Source organism: Triticum dicoccoides, chromosome 7B (genome assembly GCF_002162155.2).
Source record: "Triticum dicoccoides isolate Atlit2015 ecotype Zavitan chromosome 7B, WEW_v2.0, whole genome shotgun sequence".
Lineage (NCBI taxonomy): Eukaryota > Viridiplantae > Streptophyta > Magnoliopsida > Poales > Poaceae > Triticum > Triticum dicoccoides.
Genome location: NC_041393.1, coordinates 454,949,510 through 454,962,622, shown reverse-complemented (window position 1 = coordinate 454,962,622; position 13,113 = coordinate 454,949,510). Strand labels below are relative to the sequence as shown.

At 45.4% G+C, this 13,113-nt stretch overlaps 1 protein-coding gene across 1 annotated transcript in view; it reads right to left on the bottom strand.

Moving 5' to 3' along the window:
• Nucleotides 1-8,265, bottom strand: part of LOC119338982 (protein GFS12-like) — a 15,316-nt gene extending 7,051 nt beyond the window's left edge. Inside the window, exons 1-8 of the mRNA XM_037611177.1 lie at nucleotides 7,947-8,265; nucleotides 7,668-7,702; nucleotides 3,561-3,632; nucleotides 1,405-3,471; nucleotides 954-1,281; nucleotides 623-838; nucleotides 471-543; nucleotides 190-395 (exon numbers count right to left, since the gene is read on the bottom strand). Coding sequence (XP_037467074.1) covers nucleotides 190-395; nucleotides 471-543; nucleotides 623-838; nucleotides 954-1,281; nucleotides 1,405-3,471; nucleotides 3,561-3,632; nucleotides 7,668-7,702; nucleotides 7,947-8,090 — 3,141 coding nt within the window. The 5' untranslated portion in view covers nucleotides 8,091-8,265. The remainder of the gene's footprint in view (nucleotides 1-189; nucleotides 396-470; nucleotides 544-622; nucleotides 839-953; nucleotides 1,282-1,404; nucleotides 3,472-3,560; nucleotides 3,633-7,667; nucleotides 7,703-7,946) is intronic.
• Nucleotides 8,266-13,113: the final 4,848 nt, after the last annotated feature.

The window sequence follows — 13,113 nt, the reverse complement described above, 5'->3', positions numbered from 1 at the left end:
AGATATGATGATTGATATCTAGTAGTCATCAAAGTAGTGCTTAAAGTTGAGTGATATCGGAATTTGATCTGTGCTCAGATTTGAAAATATATGTTCCAATTTAGCAAAGCTCTAACAGAACTCAAAATATATCCATTTTCACCAATGATTATATTTATTCACAAAACTTAGTTTTTTTCACCAAAATACCTGGAGAAGCTCCCTGAGAACTGCCTTAACTGGAAGAACTGATACAAGGCCTTCCAACGCAGATAAGCCATCAATCAGAGCAAAAGAGTTCCAACTCTGCTGTGGTTCTGGCTTAGTCACCTTGGAGGAGTCGATACAAAAAAGTATAACATTCCTCAGCAATGGGAGAATTTGCTTGACAATAAAACTTTCCCCAAGAAGTCCACCTATTATGAATAACGTCAAGCACCGACCAAAGAACAAACATTTTCACCACAAGGAGACAGTGTTAACTGGGATACCTATCCTGACCAAAGTTTCAATCCCATCAGCACATAAACCTTTGCCGAAAGAGTGGATTAGTGGTAAAACTGTCTGCATAAAATGGACACATTAATCAGTAAAGGATGGTATCAGTGCAGTACAACAAGACAATGTGTTCACTGGGACTTGCCTGATGAACAGTTATTGGTATTCCTAGTTCCTCACTTGAACCAATTAAAACAATGGATGCAGAAGATGCAGTGATCTTGTTAGGTGAATTGTGTAAGTTTGCTATGACCAAGGGATGCACCTTCTCAATATAAGTTCGTTTTCCCAATTTTTTCCATAACTCTCGGACAAAAGAATCTTGAAGGAGAGAAACCTTCAGATGTGAATATTCTGGTGCCTGTAGCAACAACCAGCAGAAATGACTCGTCACAACAAAGACACATGCAAAGACCAAAACCTTGAAATGAAAGAAAATATAAGAGAAATTTCCCCACTGATGTGTCTTAACCGGCCTGTAAGATTTTCTGAATGATGGGCAGAATAAGTTTCTTAGCTGCTTTGACACTCAAGCACTTCAAAAACTCTTTAAGCAGACGCAAGCAAGACTCGGTGTCAACATCCGACCGAGATGATGAAACAAAAGGTAGGCAGTAAGGTGCACACACTTCAGCAGCAAATTCTCCCATGGCTTTGAGTGTCCCTTCACTTGCAAGCTTAGTAACATACTTCAGGCGGTCTCCAGATGTACACAGAAGTTGAAGTGGAGCCAGAAACATATATGCGGATCGAACTGATGGAGGAAAATATGGTGACTCCAGAAGATGCTTTGAACACGGCCTCCTGCAAGAGATCACAAAATCAAAAGCATTCAACAGTTTCTGCTTGTAATTTAAGAAAAACATCACCAATGTGGCAGGGTATTAAATTACAAATATAAACATCAGACGTAATTATTTAAGTTACCTTTTCCATTGCCTTTGGATGCATGACTCAACAAGCAAACCGACATGAACAGGCAATTCATGGAGTGCTCCTGGCAGCATACCAGTTTCTTTATATGCAGCTAGCAAGGAAGCATCAAAAAGTGGTCTGTGCAGATAGATTTCTGCTAACATGCATCCTATTGAAAATATATCATTTGCATGATGCTCAATAACAGAACAAGACCTTTGCTTCCAGCGCAACAGCTCTTGATAACCAATAGAAGAACTATCATCAGACTCAAAGCATTCAAGATAGGAGCCAAAATCAAAATCAGGCACCACTGATAATACACTATTAGGTTGCAATACCTCCTGATCTGAAAATTGGCTCTTGGGATATTTGACTGACAAGCAACAAGCAGCAGTGTTAGAGTAACTGTATATTGGATTCAGATGATGTTGAAGCTCCATAAATAATGTTGCTTGTTCAAACTCTTCCAAATAGTCAACTTGTGAAAACATATTTGGGGGATTACATTCATCTAATAATACATCAGTAGTTGAGTTACTTCCTTTTCCTTGGCATCTTGCACAAGATTCCACTTTATTGTGGTAGGCTGAGTGAGGTGTGCTAATAAGACGCTTAGGATGTGGCTTTGTAAAAAGTTGCCTTCGCCCAATTGATTTAGGCCTTGATGGATCACTGGGAGGCAACATGACATTCTTAGCTTCAACAGATGCCTCCCCAGCAAGTTTATAGCCAAAGGTTATATCAATCCAATGATGCAGTTGTTGTGAAACTCGGTCACTCTCTAAGGCATCCCTGTGAAGACAAATGAATTCCTCTGAAGAGGTCACCCAGGAAGGCAAAGCCAAATTACTCATTTCAGAATGAAGAGAGACAAAAATCCAAGGATCGCTATAGAACTCTGGGATGCATTCATCTGGAGTCCATTGATAAAGCCTTTGCATACTAGACGGGTATTCGTTGGGCTCGTAGACAGAGCGGACAGCTGACCTCAAGATGGTCTTTGATAGTCTTCTTGCTTTGTAACTGCAAACTGCTAGCTCTGAGAGACACTCATCAGAAACATGATATGGAACATCAGATGATGAGTAAGTAAAATCCAATTGTTCATCGCCCTTCGCCAACCGCCATTTACTTTTGGTGAGGTCTCTCCAGCCAATGTCAGAACTTTCGTCAGGCCTCACTGTGAAATCTATTACCCAAGGCATCACTGGATGAAAAGCTGGATCACCCCATCTCCTACCAGCTAACTTGTTCAAGACAATAAGGTACTCATAATTGCTCAACTCCCCAGTCCACCATCGTTTGAAGTGAGAAGACCAATCTAAGGATGATGGAAGATTAAAACTAGCAAAAATGGATCTTGAAGAACAATCCTCATGAGCACAGCATGAGTTATGTGTTGAACCTTCAGGTCCCCCAAAACCCCGGTTCTGTTTAACATGAGATATATCACTTATGCTGAGATAAGGCCATAGAGAATCTGACATCAAGATGGTTGATGGTTTCAGATTGCCGTGATGAACTCCAAAATCATGAAGATATGCCAATGCAGATATTATTTGGTAGATGAAAAATCTGATGTGCCAATCTGAGCACAATGCCTCTGGACTGTAGTGCATGATGTTCTCCAAAGTGTATGGAGCCTTTGGTTGAAACATGTAGCAACAATCAGATGATTCTACAACACCTAACACAGGTAAGATGTTGGGGTGTCTCACAAGCCCAGAAGGATGTATATCATCGAATGCTGAAAACCCAACAAAGCTGAGAAAACCCAAACCAGCTGATCCACTAATGGTGTTTTCACACAACAGATTTAGTGAATTAATCACATCCTGTTCAATGGATAAATTCATATAACTTGCCATAAGATCTCTAATTTCTGTAGTGGAGACTCTGCCCAGATAGTAAACAGGAGTTAACTTGGTGATTATGTTTACAATAAGTTGTTGATTATTCGAGCCGGAAGAACTTTCAGGATCTCCAATATATTCAATACCAGGAGAGGAATCTGCTTGCACAGCACAATGATTATCATCTTTAAATATGAGTGATTGCTCTAATGGGTTGTTTTCACTGCAGGGATGAAAAATGTGGAGAATGTAATATCTTGAACATGGAAGCCTTTTGGAGATGTACATAATACACTTGATAAGAAGCTTTACCATTTTTTTGTATCCACATATGTCTTACCACCATGTAGTACCACCAACACAAAATAACCACAGGTCTTCTGGCTGCAAGATACATATTTGTCACTTTTTAACAAATAAAAATAGCAAATTATAAGAAAGGGGAAATTGGTGGTTGAGTCTGCCGGTTTTGCCGCAACCCTTTCACTAAGAACATTTTAGCCATTAACGAAATGCCACTATTAACTCCGCCTATGTTGTCTCAACATAGCCGGTCCCAAGCCCGGGTAAAGGAGGAGGGTTGTGATAGGCTTGGCGAGCCAACATAAAAACTCAGCCACTCTTATGGAGATGAAACCCAAAAGATTTTCATTGGGGCGTAACCCTCTCAGCGACGCGCCACATCGGAACCCGGGTGTGGTGGAAAATGGGCAAGGGCCGGGCCGTCACCCCTCAAGTGGCGCGCCGTATCTTGATCCGGATACGGTGGCAAGTGAGCGAGGATCGGGTCGTCGCATCCTTAGTGGCGCGCTACATCGGCGCCCGGATGTAGTGGAAAATGAGCAAGAGTCTTCGCATTTGACTCGACGAGTGCGAAGGGTAAGGAAGCTAGCCGAGCCTAGGAGGATTCGCTTAGGTAGCTGGAACGTAGGGTCTCTGACAGGGAAGCTTCGGGAGCTAGTTGATGCAGCGGTGAGGAGAGGTGTTGATATCCTTTGCGTCCAAGAAACCAAATGGAGAGGACAGAAGGCGAAGGAGGTGGAGGATACCGGCTTCAAGCCGTGGTACACGGGGACGGCTGCAAACAGAAATGGCGTAGGCATCTTGATCAACAAGAGCCTCAAGTATGGAGTGGTAGACGTCAAGAGACGTGGGGACCGGATTATCCTGGTCAAGCTGGTAGTTGAGGACTTGGTTCTCAATGTTATCAGCGCGTATGCCCCGCAAGTAGGCCACAATGAGAACACCAAGAGGGAGTTCTGGGAAGGCTTGGAAGACATGGTTAGGAGTGTACCGATTGGTGAGAAGCTCTTCATAGGAGGAGACCTCAATGGCCACGTGGGTGCATTTAACACAGGTTTTGAAGGGGCGCATGGGGGCTTTGGCTATGGCATCAGGAATCAAGAAGGAGAAGATGTCTTAAGCTTTGCTCTAGCCTACAACATGATTGTAGCTAACACCCTCTTTAGAAAGAGAGAATCACATCTGGTGACTTTTAGTAGTGGCCAACACTCTAGCCAGATTGATTTCATCCTCTCGAGAAGAGAAGATAGGCGTGCGTGCCTAGACTGTAAGGTGATACCTGGAGAGAGTGTTGTACCCCAGCATAAGCTGGTGGTTGCTGACTTCCGCTTTCAGATTCGTGTCCAGCGGGATAAGCATGCCAAAGTCGCTAGAACGAAGTGGTGGAAGCTCAAGGGGGAGGTAGCTCAGGTGTTCAAGGAGAGGGTAATTAAGGAGGGCCCTTGGGAGGAAGGAGGGGATGCGGACAATGTGTGGATGAAGATGGCGACCTGCATTCGTAAGGTAGCCTCGGAGGAGTTTGGAGTGTCCAAGGGAAGGAGAAGCGAAGATAAGGATACCTGGTGGTGGAATGATGATGTCCAGAAGGCGATTAAAGAGAAGAAAGATTGCTTCAGACGCCTATACCTGGATAGGAGTGCAAACAACATAGAGAAGTACAATATGGCGAAGAAGGCCGCAAAGCGAGCTGTTGGTGAAGCAAGGGGTCGGGCATATGAGGACCTCTACCAACGGTTAGGCACAAAGGAAGGTGAAAGGGACATCTATAAGATGGCTAAGATCCGGGAGAGGAAGACGAGGGATATTGGCCAAGTCAAATGCATCAAGGATGGAGCAGGCCAACTCTTGGTGAAGGATGAGGAGATTAAGCATAGATGGCGGGAGTACTTCGACAAGCTATTCAATGGGGAGAATGAGAGTTCTACCATTGAACTGGACGACTCCTTTGATGAGACCAGCATGTGTTTTGTGCGGCGCATCCAGGAGTCTGAGGTGAAGGAGGCTTTAAAAAGAATGAAAGGAGGCAAGGCGATGGGCCCTGATTGTATCCCCATTGAGGTGTGGAAAGGTCTTGGGGACATAGCGATAGTATGGCTAACCAAGCTTTTCAACCTCATTTTTCGGGCAAACAAGATGCCAGAAGAATGGAGACGGAGTATATTAGTACCAATCTTTAAGAACACGGGGGATGTTCAGAGTTGTACTAATTACCGTGGAATTAAGCTGATGAGCCATACAATGAAGCTATGGGAGAGAGTCATTGAGCACCGCTTAAGAAGAATGACAAGCGTGACCAAAAATCAGTTTGGTTTCATGCCTGGGAGGTCGACCATGGAAGCCATTTTCTTGGTACGACAACTTATGGAGAGATATAGGGAGCAAAAGAAGGACTTGCATATGGTGTTCATTGACTTGGAGAAGGCCTGTGATAAGATACCGCGGAATGTCATGTGGTGGGCCTTGGAGAAACACAAAGTTCCAGCAAAGTACATTACCCTCATCAAGGACATGTACGATAATGTGGTGACAAGCGTTCGAACAAGTGATGTCGACACCGATGACTTCTCGATTAAGATAGGACTGCATCAGGGGTCAGCTTTGAGCCCTTATCTTTTTGCATTGGTGATGGATGAGGTCACAAGGGATATACAAGGAGATATCCCATGGTGTATGCTCTTTGCGGATGATGTGGTGCTAGTTGACGATAGTCAGTCGGGGGTAAATAGGAAGTTAGAGTTATGGAGACAAACCTTGGAATCGAAAGGGTTTAGGCTTAGTAGAACTAAAACCGACTACATGATGTGCGGTTTTAGTACTACTAGGTGTGAGGAGGAGGAGGTTAGCCTTGACGGCCAGGTGGTACCTCGGAAGGACACCTTTTGGTATTTGGGGTCAATGTTGCAGGAGGATGGGGGTATTGATGAAGATGTGAACCATCGAATCAAAGCCGGATGGATGAAGTGGCGCCAAGCTTCTGGCATTCTCTGTGACAAGAGAGTGCCACAAAAGCTAAAAGGCAAGTTCTACAGGACGGCGGTTCGACCCGCAATGTTGTATGGCGCGGAGTGTTGGCCGACTAAAAGGCGACATGTTCAACAGTTAGGTGTGGCGGAGATGCGTATGTTGAGATGGATGTGTGGCCACACGAGGAAGGATCGAGTCCTGAATGATGATATACGAGATAGAGTTGGGGTAGCACCAATTGAGGAGAAGCTTGTCCAACATCGTCTGAGATGGTTTGGGCATATTCAGCGCAGGCCTCCAGAAGCTCCAGTGCATAGCGGACGGCTAAAGCGTGAGGAGAATGTCAAGAGAGGGCGGGGTCGACCGAATTTGACATGGGAGGAGTCCGTTAAGAGAGACCTGAAGGATTGGGGTATCAACAAAGAGCTAGCTATGGACAGGGGTGCGTGGAAGCTTGCTATCCATGTGCCAGAGCCATGAGTTGGTTGCGAGATCTTATGGGTTTCACCTCTAGCCTACCCCAACTTGTTTGGGACTAAAGGCTTTGTTGTTGTTGTTGTTGTTGTAACGAAATGCCACTATTCCACAATGCTTCTTTGATTTATGTGTAGAAGCCATATGGTTCAAGTACGACATTATCCATATGATTCAAGTACGACACTATCCATATGGTTCAAGTACGACATTATCCATATGATTAAGTTGGCTAGTTTTGCAACTACTTTCCATTGAATATAATTTTTCATTATTCTTGTTTCCAGAACTATAAGGCTTGTCAACACTGTCAAGACTTGGTTTCATAGTACGAAAATTTATTCCATGTATCTGGCATTAATTCTCAGCATCTCCTGAAAAAATTCCAATGTAAAAGAGAAACGTTCACAGTAGCTTTGGTTAGATCAAAAGTAAAATCAGTACAGTTGGATACGTAAATTGACAGTACCTACTTGTATTGGTGTGGTTACAAGTTTAGAAAAACTAATTACTTAAAAATGTAGAGAAGTGTGTTTTAATTACCCTTTCGATCTAACGAAGGTATACAGTTGTGTTTTCATAACAAGTTAATAGGATGTGCATTCTGATCTTATAGTGTGATTCGTATCCAAATCGAATGGAGAAATATGACAGTAAACCAAGAATGCCTAGGCTTACCTCCCAATACATTGGCCGGGTCCGTCAGATGCCATCTGCAGTGAAGAGAACACATGAATTATGCCTAAAGTACAATAATTAGCTCTTCTACAAGCCTACATGGACAAGGCTTTAACATGCTTCTAAAAAATGAAACTAAAACTCACACAGAAAGGTGTTTGGCTAAAATCTTAATCGGAAAGAGCAGCTGGCTCGAACTGAACTGGGCGCGAGCTTCAGAGACCGTATAATCCAGGAAAGGAGAATAGCGAGAAATTAGGAGGCAGAGTGGTGACGGACCTGGACGACAGCGGAGGAGGCGAAGGGGAGCGGGGAGTCGGAGACGCCGTGGACGAAGGAGAGTCCGGAACCAGCGAGGTCGGATCGGATGCGCCGCTCCAGGCACTCCGGGCACATCTCCCCCGTTCCCGGCGAGCAAGCCATCGCCGACGGCGAGGCCGGCCTGGTTCGAAGGTTCAACAAGCAGTCTCTCTTCCTGCTTAGCCTGGCGCAGTGACTTTCAGTCGACGGCTTCGGAGGGCACCCGGCGGCGGCTGGACACCAGCGCTGCGTGAGCAGGGAGTGCCTCTATGTTCGAGTCATTCCTCAGCAAAGCAAAGGACGGTGTCTTCGCATTAGAGCAACTCTTTTTATCCATATTACATATTACTTGTCTTACATTTATCTATCTAGATACGGATGTATCTAGAATATGGATCAAAAAAAGTATGAACTAAAAATTCGAGCAGAACAGGTGCTATAAAAACTTATGCATAAAAATCATGTGGGACCCGCGTGTCATTGGCCACACTTTCTTTTTCCTTTTTTCCTTGCATCTTCCCCAATTGTTCCTCGTCACGAACCATCATCGGCGTCAAAGCAGCCCAGCTGCCGCCATCCTGAGCTTTTCGCGCCTCTGTCCTGGCCGCCTTGTGCTGCCTAGTAACCATCCCGGTCGTCTCCGTGCCAGCCTCCGCCCCCTAAGCACTAACCTGGTCGTCGCTGGCCAGAACTTTAGACACGGGTGGCGGCCCGGAGACGTACCGAAACCGAAGGCCTCATTTGCACCTCATGCTCCTCCTACCATTCCTCATCGTCCTTACTGGACTCCGACCTCGTCCGCCTCAAAGATGTCGGCGTTCTCGGAACCAGGGTATCGAAACCTGCCTGCGGCCCATGGCGTGGCTCCATCGACGGCCTGACACGGCCCGGCTTCGACTACAACAAGACAAGACCCTCGCGAGGGGCCAAGCCTCGCGAGGCGGGCGACATCAAGACCACCTGAGGAAGCGGCCTTCTTGGGTGGCCTCCTGACAAAGCGGAGATTTCTATGCAAGACCCAGCCTCACGAGGCTGAAATGACATCAACCATGACGACCAAGGTCAGGCATGCGCCAGCGGGCGCAGAGCGGCAGGTTTCCTCTTTGGTGCAAAGAAGGCAAGCGCAGGTTTGGAGTCCCAAGGAATCAGCCAAATGTTGCCATTTGTGTGCAACGAGACCAAGACCGCCAGAACGGCAGGATGGCTGTCATCGTCGAGCCCGTCACGACGTCACGATTAGAGGCTTTGCAGGCGAAGACCACCTTTTGTCAGGATCATATGTATTTCTTGTCCCCTTTCAAATTTGGCCGTTGTGGGATCCCTTCTCGCCTAAGTTTTGGAGGAAGAGGACCAAGACCACTATAAATATAGTCTAGCCACCACCGTAGAAGGGATCGACTCATCGGGTGATCAGCTCATGGAATCCCCAAGAGCTCATCACAAGAACATGCGTCATGAGGTTGTTCTTCCACTTGTACTAGTTCATCCTCAGCCCCTCACGAGGCTAATCCATCACAAGGCAGGAGTAGGGTATTACACCGCAAGGTGGCCCAAACCTGGGTAAACTGTCGTGTCTTCCTCCCTCTTGTTCATCGAGCTAGGTCGTGAGAGCAGTAGATCGATCGGTTTGAGAGGTTGAGTTCTTCGCACACGCCCCTGAGTTTGAACCTTTCTTGGGTCTACGGAGCCCAGAATCCGATATTTGGCGCGCCAGGTAGGGGGCGTGTCGGAGCTCGGCCTCTTCACCTACCACGCTTCACCCTCGCCGCTCGATCTCCATGGCGGGCACCGCCCCTTCCGCTGGTCCACCAGGTGTGTTCAGAGGCGTCATGGGTTTTCGGGCCTTTTCCCCCACCTTGCGACAGGTGCGGTGGCCTCCGAAGTTCAGGCCGAAGCTGCCGCCACGCTACGACGGCACAGCGTTGTTGGGGAACGTAGTAATTTCAAAAAAATTCCTACGCACACGCAAGATCATAGTGATGGCATAGCAACGAGAGGGGAGAGTGTTCGTCCACCTACCCTCGTAGACCGTAAGCGGAAGCGTTATGACAACGCGGTTGATGTAGTCGTACGTCTTCATGATCCGACCGATCCAAGCACCGAACGTACGGCACCTCCGAGTTCAGCACACGTTCAGCTCGATGACGATCCCCGGGCTCCGATCCAGCAAAGCTTTGGGGATGAGTTCCGTCAGCACGACGGCGTGGTGACGATAATGATGTTCTACCGGCGCAGGGCTTCGCCTAAACTCCGCGACGATATGACCGAGGTGGAATATGGTGGAGGGGGGCACCGCACACGGCTAAGGAACGATCCGTAGATCAACTTGTGTGTTTATGGGGTGCCCCCCTGCCCCCGTATATAAAGGAGGGAGGGGGGAGGCCGGCCGGCCCCTTGGGCGCGCCAAGGGAGGAGGAATCCTCCTCCTAGTAGGAGTAGGACTCCTCCTTTCCTACTCCTACTAGGAGGGGGAAGGAAAGAGGGGGGGCGCCGCCCGCCCCCCTCCTAGTCCAATTCAAACCAGAGGGTGGAGGGGGCGCGCGGCCCATGCTGGCCGCCCCTTCTCTCCTTTCCCCTAAGGCCCATAAGGCCCAATACTCTCCTGGGGGGTTCCGGTAACCCCCCCGGCACTCCGGTTTTCTCCGAAATCACCTGGAACACTTCCGGTGTCCGAATATAGTCGTCCAATATATCAATCTTTATGTCTCGACCATTTCGAGACTCCTCGTCATGTCCGTGATCACATCCGGGACTCCGAACAAACTTCGGTACATCAAAACTTATAAACTCATAATAAAATTGTCATCGTAACGTTAAGCGTGCGGACCCTACGGGTTCAAGAACTATGTAGACATGACCTAGAACCATTCTCGGTCAATAACCAATAGCGGGACCTGGATGCCCATATTGATTCCTACATATTCTACGAAGATCTTTATCGGTCAAACCGCATAACAACATACGTTGTTCCCTTTGTCATTGGTATGTTACTTGCCCGAGATTTGATCGTCGGTATCCAATACCTAGTTCAATCTCGTTACCGACAAGTCTCTTTACTCGTTCTGTAACACATCATCTTATAACTAACTCATTAGTTACAATGCTTGCAAGGCTTAGGTGATGAGTATTACCGAGAGGGCCCAGAGATACCTCTCCGACAATCGGAGTGACAAAACCTAATCTCGAATTATGCCAACCCAACATGTACCTTCGGAAACACCTGTAGAGCACCTTTATAATCACCCAGTTACGTTGTGACGTTTGGTAATACACAAAGTGTTCTTCCGGTAAACGGGAGTTGCACAATCTCATAGTTGCAGGAACTTTGTATAAGTCATGAAGAAAGCAATAGCAATATACTAAACGATCAAGTGCTAGGCTAACGGAATGGGTCATGTCAATCACATCATTCTCCTAATGATGTGATCCCATTAATCAAATGACAACACATGTCTATGGTTAGGAAACATAACCATCTTTGATTAATGAGCTAGTCAAGTAGAGGCATACTAGTGACTATATGTTTGTCTATGTATTCACACATGTATCATGTTTCCGGTTAATACAATTCTAGCATGAATAATAAACATTTATCATGAAATAAGGAAATAAATAATAACTTTATTATTGCCTCTAGGGCATATTTCCTTCAGTCTCCCACTTGCACTAGAGTCAATAATCTAGTTCACATCGCTATGTGATTTAACACCAATATTCACATCTGCATGTGATTAATACCCATAGTTCACATCATCATGTGATCAACACCCAAAGGGTTAACTAGAGTCAATAATCTAGTTCACATCGCTATGTGATTAACACCCAAAAGAGTACTAAGGTATGATCATGTTTTGCTCGTGAGAGAAGCTTAGTCAACGGGTCTGTCCTATTCAGAGCTGTATGTATTTCGCAAATATTCTATGTCCAGAATGCTCTGCATGGAGCTACTCTAGCTAATTGCTCCCACTTTCAATATGTATCTAGACTGAGACTTAGAGTCATCTGGATTGGTGTAAAAGCTTGCATCGTTGTAACTTTTACGACGGGCTCTTTTATCACCTCCATAATCGAGAAACATCTCCTTAGTCCTCACTAAGGATATTCTTGACCCATGTCCAGTGATTTACTTATTAGATCAAAATTGTATTCCTTTGCCAAACACAGAGCAAGGTATACAATAGGTCTAGTTCACAGCATAGCATACTTTATAGAACCTATGACTGAGGCATAGGGAATGACTTTTCATTCTCTTTCTATTTTTTGCAATGGTCGGGTCTTGAGTCTTACTCAACTTCACACCTTGTAACACAGGCAAGAACTCCTTCTTTGACTGTTCCATTTTGAACTATTTCAAAATTTATCAGGTATGTACTCATTGAAAAAATCTTATCAAGCGTCTTGATCTATCTATATAGATCTTGATGCTCAATGTGTAAGTAGCTTCACCGAGGTCTTGCTTTGAAAAACTCTTATTCAAGTATCCTTTCATGCTATCCAGAATTTCCATATCATTTCCAATTAACAATATGTCATCCACATATAATATTAGAAATGCTACAGAGCTCCCACTCACTTTCTTGTAAATACAGGCTTCTTCAAAAGTCTGTATAAAACCATATGCTTTGATCAACTCATCAAAGCGTATATTCCAACTCCGAGATGCTTGCACCAGTCCATTGATGGATTGCTGGAGCTTGCACACTTTGTTAGCATCTTTAGGATTGACAAAAACTTTCTGGTTGCATCATATACAACTCTTCTTTAATAAATCCATTAAGGAATGCAGTTTTGACATCCATTTGCCAGATTTCATAAAATGTGTCAATTGCTAACATGATTCAGACAGACTTAAGCTTCGATACGAGTGAGAAAATCTCATCGTATTCAACACCTTGAACTTGTTGAAAACATTTCGCAACAAGTCGAGCTTAGTAGATAGTAACACTACTATCAATGTCCGTCTTCCTCTTGAAGATCCATTTATTTAACATGGCTTGCTGATCATCGAGCAAGTCAATCAAAGTCCATACTTTGTTCTCATACATGGATCATATCTCAGATTTTATGGCCTCAAGCCATTTCGTGGAATCTGGGCTCATCATCGCTTCCTCATAGTTCGTAGGTTCATCATGGTCTAGTAACATGA